General features: G+C 37.4%; 1 protein-coding gene and 1 long non-coding RNA gene across 16 annotated transcripts in view; one reads left to right on the top strand and one right to left on the bottom strand.

Annotated features, from left to right (window-relative positions):
* The window catches only part of DCDC1 (doublecortin domain containing 1), a 471,016-nt gene that overhangs the window by 46,393 nt on the left and 401,088 nt on the right, over nt 1-23,535 (top strand). For all 15 annotated transcript variants that reach the window (XR_014267934.1, XR_014267935.1, XM_082476590.1 and 12 more), the window contains exon 6: nt 15,350-15,555. Coding sequence is in view for 13 of the 15 variants with exons in the window: in XM_082476590.1 (XP_082332716.1) it covers nt 15,350-15,555 (206 nt within the window). In the remaining 2 variants the exon portion in view is untranslated. The remainder of the gene's footprint in view (nt 1-15,349; nt 15,556-23,535) is intronic.
* On the bottom strand, nt 972-22,930 carry LOC309667812. Its single transcript, XR_014267976.1, has 2 exons — nt 22,309-22,930; nt 972-22,063 (listed from the first exon to the last, which is right to left on the bottom strand). It is a non-coding gene; the product is annotated as an uncharacterized lncRNA (long non-coding RNA).

The raw sequence follows: 23,535 nt of genomic DNA, 5'->3' as shown, positions 1-23,535 counted from the left end.
AGTCTTGTAATTCTGCCATTTGAAGATTCTGAAATTTATTAATGATTCCTCTAGAACTGTGAAGATGTAGTTAATGAGTTGTTTGAAAAGGCATTTTTAAAGTTTTCAGATTCATGGGCATACAGTTTAGGTTTTATTCACAGTTTCCTGGATCTTCTGCTTAATAGTGGCACAGTAAAAATTCTTGCATCAGATTCATGGGGTTTATAAGCGTTCAGCTCCTTTATAACTTCTAGGAGCTGTAGGCAATGCAAACTTAGCATAAGAAATGGTTCATGCTCTGCAATAGCTTAAATGTCTTAAAAAAGATGAGGGAAAAAATCTGTTTGGGCCTAATTCATTAGGTCCAAGTTTCATTGTATGGAGTTCTGATTGTTTATTTTTATTTATTTATTTATTTTAGTTTTGTATTTTCATTCTTTCCTGTATATCCTATTTTACTATTTGGCTTTCAGTGTTATCATTTATAGTGATTCATTTCAGTCCTGAGTTTTGTTAACCAGAAGTGAAACTGAGTATTACAAATAGGATTTTACATCTTTTATATACTGTATTGTAAAGATGTAGTCACAGAAAAAAAAAAATCCATGAAAAGAGTTCTTGATACTACACCTAAGATCTAAATTTAAACCTAGAGATTTCTGCTAACTGCCATGTGATGTACAAAATGAAATAATTTGCTGTGACAGCTAGTGATTGACAAGAATATGTGTGAGCACATTTAAAATAGGCCATCTTTTCATGTAGAAGTAAATGTCAGTGAAATGATGGATTCTCATCATTTTAATTATTGATGATTTGGAAATATTTCAATTCCACGGCATACAAGACACATTCTAAATAGCAGCATAACACTTTTTCTCATATCTGCATCAGTAATGAAATGTTCTGTCATATTTTGTTTTTCAAAAAATGCATGAGTTTAATGAACCTGGATTCATGCATTGTATTCTGTTCCATTATATGTCTCCTGAATTTGTCGATTTTTAAATGGTTGTGTTAAAAGCACAAGTTTCAAGAAGTGACCCACTACCCACATCACACTGCTATTCTTGCTGCTGGATCTCAAGACAGTGCTACAGTGCTGTCTGCACTGATGGCTGCATTAGTCCTGCTAAAGCTAATACTGGGCTTTGTGATGCTCGCCCATAGGGTGACCACTACTTAACTTGGGCAGCTGCAGCAGGAGTTAGATTGGGTGTTCCCAAATTCTCTATTATCATTTTGTTTGTATAGTATATGTATTAGGTGAGATTGTCAGTCCACCTCATCTCGCACTTAGCTGCATACACCAAAAGCAGGAAAGTGATATTATGCAGAGAAAAAAAGAAAAAAAACCCACTTCTGAGAGAGCACATGATTCTTTTATCTATTTCTACAAGTGAGGGTAAAACTATAGGCATATATTTTATATATTTCCCTATTTCAAAAGTTTTAAACCTATAAATGTGTACAGTATCCTTACTATATAAACAGATGTGGGTCTGAAGACATTGCAAGAGATGGACTCCCCCCACCACCACCGAAAAGATTCCTTAGCCAGTAGGAAAATTTAGAGCATGCATATGGCAGCATCTCATACTGTCAAAATAACAAATCATTGAGAAACATCTAAATTCTTGACATATTCATGAATTGTTGCATTGTATATATTGTATATATGCACACAGAGGCTACACTTGTTTAATGAAGATGCCTGCAAACCTATAACTGTCCGGATAATTTGAATACTTTCTGCATGCCATGCACTCAGCATGTGCTTAAAGTGTATTATACTTTCTCCTTACAACCCCTGAGTTAGTGCTACAAGTCCACAGTCTCTAATATGCAATTCTAAAATCCAAAATTGCAGATGACCAAACAATTTTTTCATAACTCATTTAATAGCAGGACCTTATTTGGTATAACCAATTGATTGTTTTGATAAAAAATAATTAATGTGTTTGATTATGGGCAGCTCTCCTAGACCTTGCTGGGCACATTACATAATATTTGATATATGTAACATATTAACATTTTTGAAATTCAAAAATTTCTACTTATGGAATCACATCTGACCATAAGGGTTTTGGATATGGTCTTTCTGTCATAGCTGCAAAGAAGTCTGATAAATTTTAATTCTCACTAGGATATTAACTCAGAAGGGTTATAAATGCTGTCTTTATCACCTTGAGTTGTTTGCTACATGGGTAAAAGTGGACAGAGAGAATATCTCCCTGACTAGAGCTGTGAGAGTGTGTGGAAGGCAGTAAAAAAAAGAATATGGTTCCGTCTAAGGAGACAGAGGAATAGTTAAAGAGAGACCATTTGTTCATTCAGTCATTTCCTCAAGAAGTGTTTATTGAGTCCCTACAGTATGCCAGTATATGGTGTGAACAAGACAGAGATCTCATGGAACTCTGGTTCTAATAAGGTGGAAGAAGCAATAGACATAAACATATAGAGAACTAAATAAGTTATTTATTGACAGTGTTAAGTGTTATAAAGGCAATAAAAAGGGTGGTATCACAAGAACAAATGATGTCATGGAAACAAAAGGAGGGAATTTAAAAACTGAACCAGGCGTTTGCAGTAACCTTTTTAAATGAAATCTCTTAGGCAGTTGTCTACCTACCCTGCTTGCTACTTTACCTGAGAATTCTTTTATATAGTCTATATGTACTCTTTCAGGGTTTTGCCTTCCAAACCATTCATTTTTGAAGCTTTCAGACAGCTGTTAGGAGAGACATGAGAAATGCATTATGATTTAGTGGGAAGAACACTCGACTTGAAGTCAGATGGTATTGCAAGATTCTAGTCCCTGTTATATGACCTTGGGCAGATTGGTCTGCACGTCATTATCCTTACCTGTATAATAGAGGTAATAATATCTAAAAGGATTATTGGATAGTGTCTTATTTTTCTAAAAAAAAAGATAAATTATTTGAAAATTAAATGTTTATAAATCCGTCGTCTAAATAGGACACAGAGAATAGCATTTCATAAACATAACTAAAGTTCCAAATGCTGTTAATATCCGAAGGCAGGGCTTCCCTGGTGGCGCAGTGGTCAGGAATCTGCCTGCCAATGCAGGGCACACAGGTTTGAGCCCTGGTCCGGGAAGATCCCACATGCCGCGGAGCAACTAAGCCCGTGCACCACAACTACTGAGCCTGTGCTCTAGAGCCTGCGAGCCACAACTACTGAGCCCGTGTGCCACAACTACTGAGGCCCGCGCACCTAGAGCCCGTGCTCCGCAACAAAAGAAGCCACGGTAATGAGGAGCCCACGCACGGCAATGAAGAGTAGCCCCTGCTTGCTGCAACTGGATAAAGCCCGCATGCAGCAATGAAGACCCAACACAGCCATAAATAAATAAATAAATAAATAAATAAATTTATTTATTATTATTTTTTTAAAGATGCATATCAAAGGAATATTTTCAATGAGCCCAGCCTCTTGCATCTTCCCATACATAGAAAAACACTAAAAAAAAAAAAAAAAGATCCCAAGGCTATTAATCAGAACCTTGTGTCCTCTGTTACCTTCCCAGAATGGCTGCCTGGGTTCAGGAAAACAGCAACAACACAATAATTTGTCTCTACTTTTTTATCACTGCCAGGGAAGCAAACTACTCTATGAACCTGGGCAAGTCACTTAACCTCTCTAAGCCTCAGTTTCCTCATCCATAAATTGAGCCCAATAGTGTAACTATGAGGAGTAAATAAGACGATGTGTGTAAGAAGCCTGCTGTATATGTGTCTAAAACATTGTATTTGCACGTGCTCTTTATCTATTTTCCTTCTTTTGCTCCATCTCTTGCTCAACACGTTTCCATCAGTTTTGCATACAGGAAAGTACCTGGTTTTACTACCAAAGGTATTTGCTAGGTCCAAGATCTTAAAATACATACAACCAAATTAAAATCCCTGCCGAGCACTTGTGTTACAGCATGATATGGGAATCTGAGTTAAAGCCTTGGAAGTCTCACTATATTGTACTTTTTGCCTTGAGAATTTTTCTGGGGTGTAAGTCAAAATCAAGTCCTTTTAGAAAAGGAGCCCCAATTGGCCTTGCTCTGCTCAATTCCAAGAGTGGTATTTTAAAATATGTGTATGACCCAAGGCTAGCCTTAACTTTAAGCTGCCATAACTTATTTCAAGAAAGTTCATAGAAAAGTTCAGGGAAAGGGTGACAACATTTTGATTGGCACAATAGATGGGATGTTTGTAATTTTAATCAAATTTAAATTGAAGACATACTTCAAATGATATGTCAGACTAGTGTTACTGAGTTAAAATCTAATGACAACCACTGTCATTATTAGTTAAGTATAGCCATCACGCCTATAGCAATAAACCATGACACTTAAGAACATGTAGAAACAAAGAACGCAAGTATTTAGAGAAAAGGGAGTGACTAGAAACTCAGTTGAACACAGGAATGTGACCTGGATTTAGTCTATTTACCAAACATAGAAGCAATTGTATTTTGAGCAGATGATATAATTGAATATAGCAGTATGTTTTCTTACTGTCAGAGCATTTATGTTTTATAAACTCGTCCTGCGCCCATGAAATGATGTGCTTGTTCATATTTAACGTCATTATCTATACTTACTTGACAGTCAGAGCATTAATGTATTTTCAAGTTTATTGCCCAACTACAAGAGAATGAATTTTTAAAAATAAGACTTTTAATAAGCTCATGGATTTGAAGTTGCAAGTTTGCGGCTTTTATTCTGGTGACGGAATAAGGCAGTATTCTCTTTGCCTGGCACATGCAAAATGGAAAATTACAGTGTGGGGAGCACCCAGATTTATTTGATTTCTTGGCAGGCATTGGCTTTTCTTGAAGTAGACTGAGAAAATGTGGTGATATTGTAGATAGACCTTCTAATGCTAGAACATGCTTTATTTTTTTCCTGATTTGGTTATAAACAAAGCCAAGAAAATAAAATAGGATGTGGGTTCTTCAAAATAAAATATATCCTATGGTTGGGGCATAATATTCTCTGAGTGTTGCAAGAGAGTAAGTGTACGAACATGAACAGTCAGGGGGACTTGACTGGGATGTAGCCCTTTGGGGAAGTTTTTCCCAGACCTTCACTAGAACGTCACTAGAGTGCAGGCCTCACCCCTATCCTCACCCAGTGGGCTCTTAACTTTCTAGAGAGAAACATTGGGACGGGTCTGGTCATGATGCTTTGGAACCCACTAGGTGTGGCTATCAAATTTAAAGGAGGGCATGAGATGATAAAGTGAGACTAGGACCCCGTCTTTGACAGTTGTGTGTGTAGGGACAGAGAATTTGCTGAGAGAACTGTCAACAAGGGGGAGATTGAAGAACTCTCCAAAGGGGAACTCCAAGGCTCCTGCTTCTGAGCTTCTTGGATGGATTGGCATTGTGTTTGGTCCTACTTTCTGCGGAAGCTCCCACTAGAAAGGATAAGCTCATTCTCAATGTACCCTTTTGTGATCATCAGATTTATAATGACTGGTGAAATAAACATCTGTTTTCCCCTCTAAACCAAGTTCCTTAGGGCATAAACCATGGCTGCCTTGTTCACCATCATTTTTTGGCACAGGGCCTGGCACTTAATAGTTGCTCAGTAAATGTTGTTCAGTGACTGAATGAAGGACCAAATAGGTACCATGATGAACCATCCGTGGTGGGAGGGGAGGGTAAAGACCTCATTAGAGCAGCCTGCCTGGCCGCAAACAGTGAGTGGACATTTAGAAGGAGTATATTAAAAATCCCCTATCCCAAATTCATATGTAGATTTGTGAATGTTCCCGTTTGGCAGGGGGCCAGAGTAAGCCAGCCCAAGAATAATTACATGGCAGAGAGGCTAATGGTTATGCTAATGCTTGTCTGAGACGAGACAATGGTCCGAAGTGGAGTGCTGGGATAAATTATTCTCCCAGGAACCTATAGATCTGTGATTTTCAGTCTTCCCACATCCTCTCAGGGATGCCCTTTTTTACCCATTCTCTACCCTCAATCTTTTTTTCTTTTGGTGGTTGGGAAGTGGGGGGAGGCTTTCTTCTTCATTTAACACTTCCCTTTGTATTTCTCATAGTACCTTGCATACAATAGGTGCTTATTAACTATTATTGAAAGTAAGGAAGTAAGAAAGAGGAGACGGGGTGACCTTTGGGAAGGTTTCGGGCCACCGCTCCCTGTCGTGCACAGCTGAAGGACTGTGGAGCTGGGTGGGGGTGGAGAGGCTGTTTTCTTTTTTTATAAATTTATTTATTTTATTTATTTATTTTTGGCTGTGTTGGGTCTTTGTTGCTGCGCGCGGGGCTTTCTCTAGTTGCAGTGAGCGGGGGCTACCCTTCATTGCGGTGTGCGGGCTTCTCATTGTAGTGGCTTCTCTTGTTGTGGAGCACGGGCTCTAGGCACGCGGGCTTCAGTAGTTGCAGCGCGTGGGCTCAGTAGTTGTGGCTCGCGGGCTCTAGAGCACAGGCTCAGTAGTTGTGGTGCACGGTCTTAGTTGCTCCGCGGCATGTGGGATCTTCCCGGACCAGGGATCGAACCCGTGTCCCCTGCATTGGCAGGTGGATTCTCAACCACTGCACCACCAGGGAGGCCCGAGGCTGTTTTCTAATTCTTACAAAGGTACCAGGTAGCCTCAGCCCTGGGAGGGATGTCAGGGTTTTGAGATGAGAAAGTTAACAAAAGACAGAGGTGTAGAAAGCATTTGTTAGCTATGGCTAGTATGTTTCCTGAGAAGTTCAAAGTGGGTTTAGATGGCAATACATTTCTTGCTTTAATACTCAGACTGGATTCCTCTCCCCCATGCCCAACAGTCCCCTCACCGCTTGATTACTCCTTATTCCACCCACTCCCAGCCTTGCTTAACCCTCTTTCTCACCAGGGCTAAAACCCACTCAGGTCTTTGTTGAGCATCCTCAGGTGCTCCAAGCTGGTGTAAAAGGGTCATATCCTGTTTTTCTTCTTGCCTCTGGATGTAATAATGCTTACCCTGGCTGTCAGCCCTCATCACCTTTCTTCATATGAAGGCATATGTCCCTAGAGCTGTGATTCACCTCGTGTTGCTAAATGTGAGGGTTCCCTGGTCCTCCAGTTGGTTCTCATATAGAAGGCCCGTGGTGCACACTTTGAGACATGCTGTTCTAGATCTGTACTCGTCCTCGCTTACCCCAATAGCTTTGTTCCATAGGGAAATGGATTTTGCCTTAATGTAAGGAAGATTTTTCCAGTAGTCCCTCATGCCCAGAAGATTAGAATGGCTTGCTTTGGGGAACGTGGGACTTCTTAGAGCTGTGCAGAGGCTCTGATCTGTGTAGGCTATGTCCCGCCTTCCTTGCTCCCATCTCTGGCCTCTCTGTGTTCAGTTTCCTCCCAACAGTCCATCATCTTGTTGCATAACTCTGGGTCTTCACCTCCATTGTTTCCTCTCCCTGGAGGATGCTTTCCCTCTTTTGCCAACTCCATGTATCCTTCAAGTCCTACCTCACATCCTTCCCCTGGGGAGACTTTCTTGGCCACCACAGGCTGTGGCAGGTGCCCCTACTCCAGGGTCCCTCAATACCCTGTGACATCTCTGACTAAGCACCTGTCATACTGTGTGTTGTTTTCCTTTCTTGTTCTCCCAAAAGACCAAGAACTCTGAGGTCCTCCCTGTGCAGCGTCTCTAGCAGGGAACGTTTGGTAGGCACTCAGTGAATGTACGTTGAATGACTAACTGAGTAAATGAAATGGGTGGTTAGAATCAATCATTTTTAAAGTTTCATTGGTTTTACAGTTCTGAACCCGTGCAAAGTAATGCACTAAGCCTATGACTTTTTTGCTTCTTCTTACTTTGAGCTCTCCTCCATGATACATATTCTGGTTTCTGAGTAAATTCAAGGAGGGACATGGTAATGAAAATGCTAATTAATCATGAGTATAAAAATGTAATCTTTTTCCAATATACAGAGAAAATATAAGTCAGTATCTACCTAATGGAAATATTACCTAATATCCACCTAATGAAATAATAGTCATACTCTGATCTGACATGTTTGAAAAATATTTTCCAAATATTTATTGAGCATTTACTATGGGATTAAACATTGTTTCAGGTGCTGGCTCTGCAGCAGGGAACAAATGCTTACATTGAAAATGTATGATCAACTTTTATTATTTTGTTAAACATCCAGCAAGCACACTATGTTTACAACATACCAGATACTGGAGGTACACAGATGAAAACACATTTCATACCCTTGAAATGTTCGAAGTCTGACAGGGACACACATACAAAAATAGAAGAGTTCAATAAAATGAGGGACACAAAGGTGAGGCTGTGAAGCCTGAAGAGAGTAGATTAAAGGAGGTGGCACTGAGTTGAGAAGGAAGGAATAGAGCCCAGCAAAGAGGGAGGGGAAAAGTCATGATCAAAAGTTGGAATCGGAAAAGAGCATGGTGTGTGCCAGTAGCTTATTTGCAGCTCCCTGCACCTCTACAGAAGGGGATTGTCTCAAACTCCTTTACTGCAGTGGTTCTCAACTAGGGGAAATTTCAGCTCCTGGGGAACATTTGGCAATGTCTGGAAACATTTTTTGGTTATCGCAACGGGGAAGGTGCTACTGGCATCTAGTGGGTAGAGGCCAGGGATGCTGCTAAACATCCCGCAACGCATAGCACAGCCCCGCCCCCGCCCCCCCCCACCCGCAACAAAGAACAAAGAAATGTCAACACTTGCTGAGGCTGAGAAACCTTATTTGACTGACAACAGACACAAAGATTTGTAAACTGAGTCACAGTCGTTTCCATAAGGACATGTTGAACAAAATATAGCCACTAAAGGCAGATGCTTTTTAAATGGGTGCTAAGGTGGGGTGATGGTGGAAAGTGGGAAAGTAAGAAGCATGGGAAATCCAGTTATTTTAAATTAGGGGAATTCTTTTATTACTTTTTAGGCACTTGAGGGAGTGCACAGTGTCACGGTTAAAAAAGCAGACTCTGGAATCATTCAGCCTGGGTCTGGTCTCTGATTCTCTTAATCGATTTATTATACAGATCTAGTTGCTTAATTTCTCCAGGTCTCATTTTCCTCATCTGTGATATGAAGATTGTAATATTATCTGCTTCGTAGGGTTTTGAGGATAAGACCAGTTAGTGTATACAAAGTACTTAACACACTGCTTTCTATATGCTAATTTCTTGGTGAAAATCACGAGGAGGGTAATAATATCAGCAACATTTACTGTGTTTCATATTTACACAAAAGTGTTCTATCTGTAGAAATTTCTTTCATCCGTAAAACAGGTAAGGGAATTACTATTATTGTTCCCATTTTTCAGATAAGAAAACTAAGACAAATGAGATTGACTGATTTCTCAAGGTTACAGAGTTAGTGAGAGGCAAAGTTAAGTTTCAGATCCCTGGAGTATGGCTTCAGAGCCCATGCTTCTAAGGCTTTGCTGCCTATCTAGTATATTAATATGTTTTAGTCATCATTAGTATTATTTTATTAAGCTGATTTTTGGTTTAAAAATCTTTACCTGTATAAAAAGTTTTATATATTTCCAATAGTCTTTCCATGTTTATCAACAAGGATCTGGAAAGTAGGAGTACCTTTAAAAACACCTATATATAATTTATGTTGTAAAGAATATTTTCAAATTTATTTGAAAATTTATTATGTGGTTTTCCTAGATCCACCTAGAGTTCTTTCAAAAAACCTATTTGGAACTTCAGAAATGTGATTTAAAAAAAAATGTAGGCTGCCTAATTTTTAAGTGGAGTAAAGTGTCCTTAGCTGTTTTTAGGTAATAGAATTATGAATATATTCCTTTTATTGAAATGTTTTATTGGAATAAAAGACAAGTTTGTTCATTAATTCATTCAGCACTTATTGAGCACCTACTCCATGCCCCAGATAAGCAGTGCATGTTTAGCCAAGAAAGCATAAAGTGCTAGTGCAGTGGGGTCAGTTCAGTGGTAGATGTCTTCACAAAGAGCAGAAAGCAGGGTGTCCAAGCTGGAAAAGACTTCCTAGAAGGGATGACCTCCAAAGGGAGACTTGAGGAAAATATAAGCATTTACCTTAAATATACTCTGAGTTCATCCCAGTCTATTCCACTCCTTCTAGACCTTCATTTGCCAAGCCGTTCTCCTTGGCAAATTTTCTTCTTTTCCTGAAAAAATTGTATCCATTGTGGTCATTAGTGAACATCAAGGTGGTAGAACAACCATATTTAAGTTCACACTGGGGAGAGGTAGGAAATAAAGATGGTAGGTACATACACATAGGCAATAAAGTTTATTTTGCATAATCAGTATGTTATGAAAAGTGATATAAATTTGTATCAGTTGAACATTTAAATGCACAGGAAAGGTTAACATCTAGTAACTATACCATGTGCAGTGAATTTCTATATACCCGGGAGCAAGTAATGAGAAATACAGATTTGATTCCTACTTTCTAAGGGTTTAAATATGGAAGCAGAAATAGGATATACACTTATAAAACGTTTACATAATAATTCCAGATGGTTTACGCTCTTTCCCTAGAAGGTAGTACAGTGCCTGGCATATGGTAATTTCTCAAACACTGTTGAATGAATATATAGGTGGGTGTTACAGGCTGCAAATGCTCAAAGGATTCAAGCGATGACAGGTCATTTTAGGCTGGAGCACTGAAGGAAGGTCTTAAACTGGATCTTGAGAAGGACTTGAGTCTGAATAGGTGAAGGATGGACTTAAAGATGAACTTGGTGTATTCATGGAATAATCAACAGACAGCTTAGGTAGTGCTATAAACTAGAGTAAGATAAAACCAGTAAGTTTGGATAGGGTCAGATTGTCAGTAAACTCTTCTGTTAGACGTGCGTTTAAGTGAAGGGACTGTGTCTGTTTCATATTCCTTGCACAGGGTCTGGCACATAAGATGGGCTCAATAAGTATTTGTGGACTGCTTGACTGACCGACAGACAGACATACAGACAGACTGGCTGGCTGACTGACTCGTGGAAAACTTCAAAAGCTAACTCCCAGAACTTTTTCATCGGGCAATGACAAAATTGATGTTGTAGGGCAATTCAGCTGTAATTGGAGTATAGAATGTCAGATGTAATGGAGGAGGATCAAATACAATTAGGATGCCTCTTGCAGATGATCTCTCAGATGAAGTCGAGAGAGAAATGGGCCAGTGGGCCTGGATGGGAATGGAAAGGAAGGATGCTTTGCAGAGTTATCGTGAAGACGGCAGAGCTGAGAGTTAGGTCTCCCTTCTTTGACTCTGTCTGAGGTCAGGTTCCCTAGACACAGAGCCTGAGATGGTGATTTTTGTGCAAGGGCCTTAGGGAACACTGTCAGGTGAAACCTGTGAAGGAGTGAGGGAGGCGGCACAGGGCAGAGGCAGAAGCTCGGCCAAGCCCTGTATTCGGCTGAAGTCTGGCCCCAGTCTGGAGTGGGAAACACACCGCTGCGCTGCCCCTCCCTGAGGCAAGGGGACTGGCTGTGTGTCCCCCCCAGTCATTGGCTGTGGACTGTACCCCTGAGGAGGAAGGAAGAGCTCATCACATCACAGGCATTTCCTGGCTAGGGGGCTGGCTCCTTTCAGCCGACGGCAGGTCTAAGGAGAAGGGTCAGCTGTGAGGCGTTAATGGCCTGGAGCCACAGCAGCTGGAGTTTGCGCGCACAAGCCTGGTACAGAGAATCCAGGGGACACCCCCAGTGTTCCCTACACTCCGTTACAGTCTGATCTGCATAAGGTGCTCTGCTGAGAGCCTTCCAATGGCTTCCCATCACATCCAAGATAAACCCCAAACCCCTCATCCTGGCCTACACAATCTGGCCCCTTTCTACCTTTTGGCTTTATCCATACATATTCTCTCCCTGTCCAAACTTACTTTATTTTTCTTTCTCAAACCCACCAAGCTCATTCTCACCTCGGAGACTCAGTGCTTGATTTTCTCTCTGCCTGGAATGCTCCTTCCCTCAGGTTTTCATCACTAACTTCTCATAATTCAGGCCTCTCCGCTCAGATGTCCCCTCTTCAGAGAGGCCTTCCACTGTTTGTCTCTCCCCAAGAGGCTGTGATCTGTACAAGCTATTCCATCCTATTCACAGCTGTCACCCTGGTGCCTTGAGGAGTGGACACCCGATAAATATCATTGAATGAATAAACAATTGGTTGCAGAGAAATAAATAGGAGACAAGGGTTCAAAATCTCCCTGAGATAGTGGAAAACCTTGAAAAAAATGGAAACGTTGACAGAAATAAGAAGTGTGAAGGGTGCATCAAGTTGTGCAAAAAAATGTGAAATTTTGTTTCAGACATATTGAACTTGAAAAAATGGCAGAAAATGTATGATGGAGACAGAAGAGTGTAGTAATTTGGAGCACAGTTTCTAGAACTGACTTCATATCCCAGCACAATCACCTACAAGCTGTGAGATCTTGGGCAAGTTATTTAACTTCTCTGTGCCTCAATTTTCTCACCTGTAAATGAGGGTAATGGTATTACAGTGGTATTATCGTCCTCTCATAGAGTTGTTGAGAGGACTAAATGAGTTAAAACCTGTAAATCATATAAAACAGTGTCTGGCTAATAGCATAATTTTTAGTGGAATTTCAGGAATTCTGCGTATAGAAGAGATAGTCAAAGCCAGGGCTGGGACTAGGGAGAGACTAGTGCAGCACCTACAGGACAAGATTTAAGGAGGCACTCACTTTGAGGGTTGTGCACTTGCCCCACACTGAGCATGCTTCCTTAAATTTTGCATTCATGGCCCTTCACTCACCTCAACCTAATTCTGGCCTGGTCAGAAAAATCAAAGGGGAAAACGCTTTATTGGTAAGATTTTCTAAATCTGGGTACCTGTCACACCTTCTCCCTCTGGCCTTGGTGGGAGTGGTTTTTTGCGGTTGCTCATCTCTGGGTTGTGTCACTGTCCTTTTGTTGCTTCTTGGTCTTTTCCATTACTTACATAACCAATTCCCTGCAGTCGGTCCCTCTGCTCAAATACTCTGAATGGATTCTGTTTTTCTGATTGGACTCTGATGTAACAGTTAATATACTCTAGAGCTCCATAAGCATGGGACTTCAGGGATGTGGGGAAAGAAGCCAACATATATGGAGTGACCTCAATGTATTAGGTACTTTTACATGTAAGATATTTAATCCTCATCAGCTGGTGGAGTGGTGCCCACTGCATACTTTGTAGGTGAGAAATCAAAGCTGCAGGGAGGTATGACTCATCTAGGGCCACTAAGTTACAGAGCTGAGATTCAAACCTAGTTTAAAGGATTATACTCTTTCCATAATGCAAAGCATCTCGGGGGGACGTGTCCAGATTGTGGGTACACTCCTATCAAAATACAAGAATTTATTTTTTTCCCAGTGAGAGATGTTTTTTTATTTTCAGAGATACTGGCCATTAGTAGTCTCCTTCTTCCTCCCCCTTCTCCTCCTCTTCCTCCTTCTTTCTTTCTTTATTTTGGTGAAATTCACATAACATAAAATTAATCATTTAAAGTGAACAATCAGTGGCATTTAGTACATTTGCAGTGTCGTGCAACCACCATTCCTATGTAGTTCCAAAACATTTCCATCATTCCAAAATAAAACCCCTTATCCATTTATTTCTTCCCATTCCCCCCCGCCTCAGCCCCTGGCAACCATCAATTTGCATTCTGTTTCTATGGATTTACCTATTCTGGGTAGTTCATATAAATGGAAATGTACAGTATATCTCCTTTTATGTCTGGCTTCTTTGACTTAGCATAATGTTTTGAGGATCATCCACATTGTAGTACGTATCAGTACTTCGTTCCTTTTATTGCTGAATAATATTCCATCATATGTATATACCACACTTTATTTTTCCATTTACCCATTGGTAGAGATTGAGTTTCCATCTTTGGCTATTGTGAATAGTGCTGCTATGAACATACGTGTACAAGTATTTATTTGACCACTGTTCTCAATTCTTTCAGGCATATATGATCTCATTATCTTCTAGCTTATTTTTCCAATTCTAATTCCTATCAATTTTAAGATTACAAGGTGACAAAATATGTAACTAATTTCTGTAAAAAAATGTTCTCTTCTTGAAGTCTTAATCATATTTATAATCTTCTAGTTTTAATTTATTCTCCAAGTTTTGCTCATATTCCTGCCCACTGTATATGTGTGTGTATGTGTATGTATGTGTGTGTATGTGTGTGTTGGAGAGAGAGAGAGAGAGGGAGAGAAAGTGTTTTTGTTTTTTTGAACATGTAATGTAGCCATTCTGGGACTTGAAGTTTGTATACAACCACCGGTTCATGTTTCATATCAATACTAGCAGATTTATATAAAGTACCATTTCTAGGTTAAAGAGGTCATGCTTCTTTCAAGGTAAATACTAATAGTGAAGGGTTATTTGGAAATTTGAGCAAACAGATAAATGCAGGCATTTTAAGTTCTATGCAAATAAAATTTTATTTCTCTTATTAGGACAAATAAAGAGCAGATGACGGAGGAATCATTGTATTTTTATAATTTATGTGAAAAGAAAATGTAATCTAAAATAAATTGAATGCACAAATAAAGTCAATAACCAAGGTGCAAATTATTTATTTATGAAGTGAAACCTCTTGAAAAGGGAGAAATGGTGACAGCAACTTAGTATGCAATATACTACACTTCTGTTCTTACCCGTACATTTTCAAAATCATACATAGTAATTTATTTGCACTCTCATTAATATTAGTGGGAGTTTTGAAACTTATATTCATGCACATATCTTTGAAAATGTATGGGTCAAAGTAAATTGTTAATGAAAAACTGGTTTTCATTTTTAGTGAAATAGTTTCAACCTGTTACCAGATATGTCCTAGAAGCCACCTTCATTCTAGTCACAGGAGAAGAATTATGTATAAGGTTACTACTTGGAGGTCATCATCTTTAAAGCAACTTGGATAATAATCATATTAAAGAGAAAAAAAAGTGTTTTCCCAACCCCAAAGAACACAAAAGTTCAGGACCCATGTTGTTTTATAGTAAGCAAAGGACCTTGGACCCTTTCAGTGGACTCTTTCAGCCCAAGTGCATCTGATCAGTGATAGAGGCATGCTAAGGTGAATTTTAATTAGGACTAAATTGTGGTATTACTCTTTCATACCCTGAACATCTGTTCCCTTCAGAAATGATGATTTATGCAGGCTATCAGAGCAGACAGCTTGCTACAGCTTATGTCACGGTTAGTGGGAAGCTGGTGGTAGCATTTCAGGAAACCAGCATCTATGGATAGAGACTGGCCAGTGTATATGATATAGGTAGTAAGGGGAGGGGAAGCATGATGTGTCCATTTTTAATTTTGAAGCCAAATATTGACCTGACTTAAAAAAAAAAAATTCTCTTCTAGACCATCTGTTGTTAATGAAGAAAGTAACTTGGACAATGAATGGGCTGATGCTTCCTACTGATGTCAAAATACGGAAAACCAAGCCTGTTCATTCTATAAGAATGAAGAAACTTACTGAGAAGACCTCAGTCCGAATTCTTTTCTTTAAGAATGGCACGGGGCAGGATGGGCATGAGATTACAGTGGGAAAGGAAACAATGAAAAAGGTAATTTTGTATTAAATATTGAAGTATAAATTAAATTTCAGAGTTTTTGTGACTCTTGAAATGTGTTTTTTCCTCTTATATATCATGTCAACTAATAAACTGAAATATTAAGAAGGCATGATATAGAATGCAAAAATTCAGCTGTTTAGATATATGCTTATTGCACTAACAACATAACTTACTTTAATAAAGCAACAGTATTTCAGGAAATAATTTGGCTAACATAGTTGGCCATTTCCCTAGTTAAAAGTTATGTTTACACTTGAGGAAACGTTCTAGTTGGTTATAATATTTTACAAGATATTTAGATTGAAGCCAATTTAACTCTCTTCAAATCTCAAAATGGCTCCTTTTCATTTAGAATACTAGTAGTAAAACCTAGAAGCACCCCTTTTCCTTGAAACAATAAATTAAGTCTGAAATAACTAGAATTCAGTTTAAAAATATCCATATGAATTTTAAAAAGTAAATCTGGATGGGCCTAAGAAAAATCATGTAACAATCCAGCAAACTTTAAAAAACAAATTTTAAAGTATTACTTGTCATATAAATGCATGTTTTTTAGAAGGTGCTTGTACTTCCCAGATCTTTGATATTTAAAAATATAGAGAAACTAATGGGAATTTGGGGGGAAAAAAAAAGCCTTGTTTTTCAGATAAAGATTTTTCACTGTATCTTAAAGTAGCTTGTTAATAATAATAAAAGCAACTAAAATTTATTAAATATGTATTAGAGAGACAGTGAAACATAACCAAACGCTCTAGATTTTAATCCTAGCTTTGTCATTCACTAGCTATAAGACCTTGGATAACTTACATTGTCTGAGTCTCAATTTCTTTATCTGAAAACGGGTGATAATAATATGCCTACCTGATAGAACTGATGTAAGTATTCAATGTGATATTACGTGTGGAATACAATGCCTGGCACCCAGAAAGTTCCCATTAAATTCTTATCTTGGTATTCTTATCTTTGCTATTCTTATCTTTAGGATTCATAAATATACATCTAATAGTTAGAAATTATTTTTCTTATTAATGGGAAACATTTATTATGAAATGAAGATAGGTATAAATTATTTTGTTATACCAGACTATTTTCAAAATGAATATTGCTTGAAACAGGTGAATAGTTGACTAGGTATTGGAAATTTTTATTTTCAAAATATCTATTTCCTCATCTACTGATTTTTGTAGTTGTTTTATAACTACATCTGGGTAAGAGCATTTACTGAGGAGCTGGGAGACTGGGTTTTATTTCCTTCTTATCTGCAGATTTGGATTATGAGTAAAACAAGGGATATTACACACCAGAGCAAATTGCTAAGGCAAGTTGTAACATCTTCCCTGGGGATTTTGAAAAATAGAGAAGGTGGACATAGCTCTTGGATTGTTAAAATGCAGTCATTTTTGGAGATGGAAGCTAGATTAGATAACCTCTTGAGTTCACTTCAGTTCAATCTCTGTAATTCTATGCCTCAGTGATAAAATTGGGGTAATAGTCACTCTTACAGATTACATGGTCTTAGAAGAAAGGTTGAGTATAAATAAAAATGTCACTGCTATTTTGCTTTTTGACGCGAGAGAGCAATTCATTTAAAACTGGATGATCAAGGAATTCTTTCGCTTATTTTTTTCTCCTTATAATTTGTAGAATTTAAAGAACTTTCACAATTTTTATGAAACTCCGGACAAGATTCAGTAATAAATGTATTTGTAAATATTTGTCTCAATAGTGCTTTTAAGAATGAGGTAAAGGAGAGGAGGCGATGGAATACTGGTCTTGGGTGTCGATAGAACTTTTTGGAGGGAATAAAAATAAGGCTAGCTAATTATTTTATAAATAAAATTTAAATTTTGAAAGCTTTGTTGATAATCACAGGATAATGCCCTATTTATTGATTAAATACCAAATCAGTAGTAGGACTAAAAAGGTGGCATAGTCATTGGAAAAACACGGTATTTTCTCTTTTATGATAGATTATTAGGACTGCTGGGGACTAATAGCCATTTTTAGATTATTGCTAATAATATAAAACTGAAGTACAAAGTAAAGGACTCTAATATTGTGAAGGTTATTGCAGTGAAATAAGGAGGGAATTATAGAAGACAGGTGATAAAATAAGGTAGTTGAAGCGTAAAAGTCCTCTCTGAGCTCAGAATGGAGCCAAGGGGAAATAACTGTATTTCAATAATAGGTACAAAATCAAAGGCATATCCGTTTATTTATTTTAGGAGGTTAAGTTATTAAGAAGTTTGAAATGAGCGACAAAGTGATATAATTCTTCTCTAAACTCTAGAATACCAGAACTATGGCCCATCCCTTTGAAACTGGAATCAGATGGTTTTAGAATTACTTGGTATGGTTTTAGTAACAGCAGTAACACAGCACCTGCTACTATGGGGTGTAGGCTAAACATTATCCATGTGTTGAAAAAGATATTAGGAAAAATTTGTGGGCACAAGATGCAAAGTAAATGGAAGATGAAAACTGCTCCAGATACATAACTTTTTAAGGTTGGTGTTAGTGGTAGATAAGTTTCTTTTCCCTCAGTTATCTCTTAGAATCATTGTCAGAGAAGTGGTATTAAGCTGTGTGGATTATTGTATTATCCAGGATAGCATCTCCTTTATGAGACATCTTTATTTTTTTCTCAGCAGTTAATAATTGTATCTTATTTATTTGCTTTTTGCTTGGTTTTCTGTGTACTATTACTAATGGCATGAGATTACAATGGTGAAGAAAACAATGAAAGAGATATTGAAATAAATGAAAGAATGGAAAAAACTCTCACTCTGGTTTGAACTGATTGTTCCCTGTGACTATCCTGGTATATCCCTTTACCATCAACTTTAATATTATCTTTCGCTATCTGCTCTCTTGGATGCCTTTCTCCTAGTACTCCCCTGTCTTCATTTACTCTATTGTGCACACATACTAGTGACTTTCTGAGAAAACCTGCATCCGAATCATCTGGGCTATGTGTTAAAAATTCAGACCTCTAGGCCCTACTCCAAGCCTACTGAATTAAGAATCTCTTGAACATGGGGCCTGAGAATCTGAATTTCAGAAAATGTCTCCAGATGTTTCCTAATCCCACTAAAGTTTGAGAACTCTTGTTCTGGTGTTCTAAAATCTCAAACTTACTAATTAACGGAAATTTTCATAGACTCCTTGTTTGTTCTATACTTCTCAGGTAGTGTAAGAGAAAGATAATACGTTGTGTGACAGAGAAAACAGTTTATGGGAAATTATATCACTGGTTGCTAGACGAGAACTAGTGCAAGGAGTTCAGAAATCAGGAAGAGGAATATGTCTACAGGTTAGCAAGATGGGAGTAGTGTATGTGTAGTAAGTCTGACTTAGAAAAAAATAAATATTCCCTTAATGTTTGTATGTAAACGTATTTCATTGCAATGACTTTTCCCTGTTATTACTGAAAAACCACAAAAAATGTATTGAGTTACTCACATATGACTGTCAAGATATAAATAAATAATAGACTTTATCAGATGCCTTTAAACCAGAGGAAGATTTAGACATCTATGATATTCACCATTTGTTAATTTGAGAAACAGCTCAATAAGCCTAAACAGTAACAGCAAAAAACTTTAAGAAAATATTCAAGTTTAAGAAAGGCCCAACTCAAATGTAAATTGGTGTAACCACTATGGAAAACAGTATGGAGGTTCCTTTAAAAACTAAAAATAGAGCTACCATATGATCCAGCAATCCCACTCCTGGGCATATATCCAGAAAAGATGAAAACTCTTACTTTGAAAAGATACATGCACCCCAGTGTTCATATCAGCACTATTTACAATAGGCAAGACATGGAAACAACCCAAGTGCCCATCAACAGACGACTGGTTTAAGAAGACGTGGTATATTTATACAATGGAATAGTACTCAGCCATAAAAAGAATGAAATATTGCCATTTGCAGCAGCATGGATGGACCTTGAGAATATTATACTAAGTGAAGTAAGTCAGACAGAGAAAGACAAATGTTGTATGATATCACTTATATGTGGGATCTAAAAAATAATACAAATGAATCTGTATACAAAACAGAAACAGATTCACAGACATAGAAAACAAACTATGGTTACTAAAGTGGAACGGGAGGTTGGGAGGGATAAATTAGGAGTAGGGGATTAACAGATACAAATTACTATACATAAAATAGATAAGCAACAAGGATTTACTGTATAGCACAGGGAACTATATTTAATATCTTGTAATGACCTATAATGGAAAATAATCTGAAAAAATATGTATAACTGAATCATTTTGCTATATGTTGCTATGTGTGTTGTGAAACTAACACAGTACTGTAAATCAACTATACTTCAATTAAAAGGAAAAAAAAAGAAAGGCCCAATTCAGATGAAAAAAAATGCAGCATGAATAGCATGACTATGGAATGTTCACACACAAATCAGTAACTATAACAACAGAGGTTTTCCCAGTAGTGTGAGTGAAATTTTAGAGAACATTTTAAGAGATTCAAAAGGTAGCACCTGGAGTAACAAAATTTGATTAAGGATGCTCAACATGGATTCTGACAGGGGAGGTCATGCATAATTATTTATGTTGGAAGTTCTTTAAAGAGCTTTTTATGATATATGAGCAAAAGCCCATTGATACTATTATTGTTTTAAAAATTAGTCTAATGTTCATACCAGGGTTTAATATCAGATTAAAAAATATGAAAACAGATTTTTTAAAAATATAAAATTTGATAATGTAGTTTATTTTCAAGAGGCTATGGATAGCCAATTGTCTTCTATTTATTTAGTGTAGATTTTAGGGTTATACACTTGGATTATTTCAGAATATTATAAGTAATTACTTGGTGGTCAGAAATTTTTTTTGAACAAAATCATAAGAGGGGAAGGATGTAGATTTCCTCGGCTGAAATAAAAACAAGTGAGAATTTTCAGTCTAAAGATTTATTTACTTTACAGATTGTAGTTAAGGACAGTTCTTAACATTATGCTTTAACTCCCCTAATCAGTTAAGGTATAAGCATGATACTAAATCCGAAAAGGTAAAATTTATTTCTGTTCATTTATTAAAATTGCCTTATGGTTTTTTATCTTTACATTTTATATTTTAGTACATTTTAATTGCTAAGAACATATAACAATAATGGTTAAACTGAAAGGTTTATTAAATTAGTTTTCATACATACCATTAAAGTATCTTTGTTGAACTTTAATTTCTGGACATTATAATCACAGAATTTTATGAAGTAGTCTAATCTAGCAACTCAGAAAACTGTGACTTAGAGAAGTTAACTGCCATATCCAAAATGGAGCAACTGGAATAGCTAGGACTAGAACCCATTTTCTGACTTGAAGAACAATATTTTTTTGTATGTGAAACTGCCACAAATATACTTTTTCTCACATTTTAATTCCTGTGTCCTCACCTAAAAAGGAATGAACATAACCATTAAAAAAATATGAGGATTCTGTTTATGGTCATAATAGAAAAGCTAGTATCATACTAGCTATCCCATTTTAAACAACTGAAAACTGCACAAAATATATTTTTAAACCTTAGGCAATGGGAAGCAGCAGACTGTCATGCCTGAGAGAAAAGGAAATGTTGAAGTGAGTCTTAACCATTTACCTCATCTTTATACTTGGAGGCAATTTTTGGACTGTGGTGTAGGGAGAGAGAATCCAAGAAAAGCACAGTGATCTCCACAAGCTGAAGAGTAAGACATCAAAGTTTTGGGAGGCTGAAATGGCTGGAATTTATCATGAAATGCCATAAATGAGGGAGATATTTAGAGAATAATTCCCAAATTTTGCCTAGGGTTCCCCCTGTACCTTTGACTAAATACTAAGTTGCTGATGCACAGGGTGAACTCCACACGGCCTGGCACAGACAAGTACCAGAGAAAGATCAACTAATGGGGATGTAAAAAGGAAACGACTATGGGAGTATGCACAGGCCAGGGAGACATTTGTGTTTTGACCAGTTGGAGGGGAGGAATTTTATTGAACATGTAGGGGATTCATGAAGAGACCAGAAGAGGTAATCATGGATCCAAGAAGCTCAATGAAAGCTCAGGAAATGCAAAAGAATTAGAATGCCAAATTTGGAAGTCCTTGCACTATTTGATTTCAACATTTATTATAAAGCTGAAACAATCAAGACAGAATGGTATTGCCATAAGGATACATATAAAGTGGAATGAAAGCAAGTAGAAAGTTCAGAAATAGACTCACACATATAGTGGCACATTAATCTTGATAATTCAATGAGGAAAAAAAGTCTTTTTTTGATAACTATTTTTGTAATTAGGTATCTGCATGATAAGAAATTACCCCAACCGCTACCTCATCACAAAACTTAATTTAAAATTAACCATAGATCTATTCATTAGAGAAGTAAAACTGTAATAATTCTCAGAGGAGACATTTTTTACAACCTGAGGTAGGCAAAGATTTCTTAGATAGGGCTAAAAAGTATGAACTAAAACCAAAGAACTGCTGGGTGTGAGGTAGATGGCTGGTGGGGGGCGGCCGCATAGCACGGGGGGATCAGCTCGGTGCTTTGTGACCACCTGGAGGGGTGGGATAGGAGGGGGGGGGGAGACGCAGGGGGGAGGAGATATGGGAGCGTGTGTGTGTGTGTAACTGATTCACTTTGTTGTAGGGCAGAAACTGACACACCATTGTGGAGCAATTGTGCTCCAATAGAGATGTTAAAAAAAAAAAAAAAAACCAAAGTAAACAAAAAATATTAAATCCACTTTATCCAAAATTTTAAATCTTCTGCCCTTCAAAAGACAGCATTAATAAAATGAAAAATCTAGCCACAGACTGGGAGAAAATGTTCAGAAAACACACATCTGACAAACAATTTGCATTCAGAACATATAAAGATCTCTGACAACTCAATAGTATGAGGACAAACAGCTCAATAAAAAAGGTCAAAAGATTTGAACACTACTAATAAAGACCAAGAAATAAACCATAGTGCATGAAAAGATGCTCACATTACATATCATCAAAGAAATGCAAATTAAATCCACGAATTACAACTACACGCATATTACAAAGGCTAAGATTAAAAGGACTGACAATACTAAGTGTTAACGAAAATCTGGAGTAACTGGAAATCTCACAGTTGGCTGATGAGAATGCAGCCACGTTAAGCTACTTAATAAGTATAAAAAGTAAGTAATAGGCAAATTTAACCCAATCTCCTGGCATCTTCAGATTAAAATAATGGTCATGATCTTTATTATAAGTCATTGTGAAATGTTGATCTTAACAGATAGTCATACCAAGTATATTTTATGTCTTAATTTGTTGAAAATTTGTAATATAGTTGACAGACTTTCAATTAACAAAAAAAAAGTATAAAAACAGATTCCCTTTCTCAAAATATTTATGATAAATTGTAGTTCTCTTCTACTGAATAAGTACAATTAATTTCCAAAGGTGAAATATTTTAAGTAATCCAGTGAATTAATTTCATAATTATCATTCATTTTCACAGTGTTTGGTATGCTAAATTTCTTCTAAAATTCTTCTTTGGGTTCTTATTTAAATAGTTTGCTTCTACAGGGCAGACAGCAGAAGCAAGAAAAACTACAATCCTGCAGCCTGTGGAACAAAAACCACATTCACAGAAACATAGACAAGATGAAAACGCAGAGGGCTATGTACCAGATGAAGGAACAAGATAAAACCCCAGAAAAATAACTAAATGAAGTGGAGATAGGCAACCTTCCAGAAAAAGAATCCAGAATAATAATAGTGAAGATGATCCAGGACCTCGGAAAAAGAATTGAGGCAAAGATCGAGAAGATCCAAGAAAGGTTTAACAAAGACCTAGAAGAATTAAAGAACAAACAAACAGAGATGAACAATACAATAACTGAAATGAAAACTACACTAGAAGGAACCAATAGCAGAATAACTGAGGCAGAAGAACGGATAAGTGACCTGGAAGA

This window comes from Balaenoptera physalus, assembly GCF_965194825.1.
Source record: "Balaenoptera physalus genome assembly, chromosome: 10".
NCBI lineage: Eukaryota > Metazoa > Chordata > Mammalia > Artiodactyla > Balaenopteridae > Balaenoptera > Balaenoptera physalus.
Note: the sequence above shows the minus strand (reverse complement) of the source record. Positions and strands in the feature narration are given on the sequence as shown.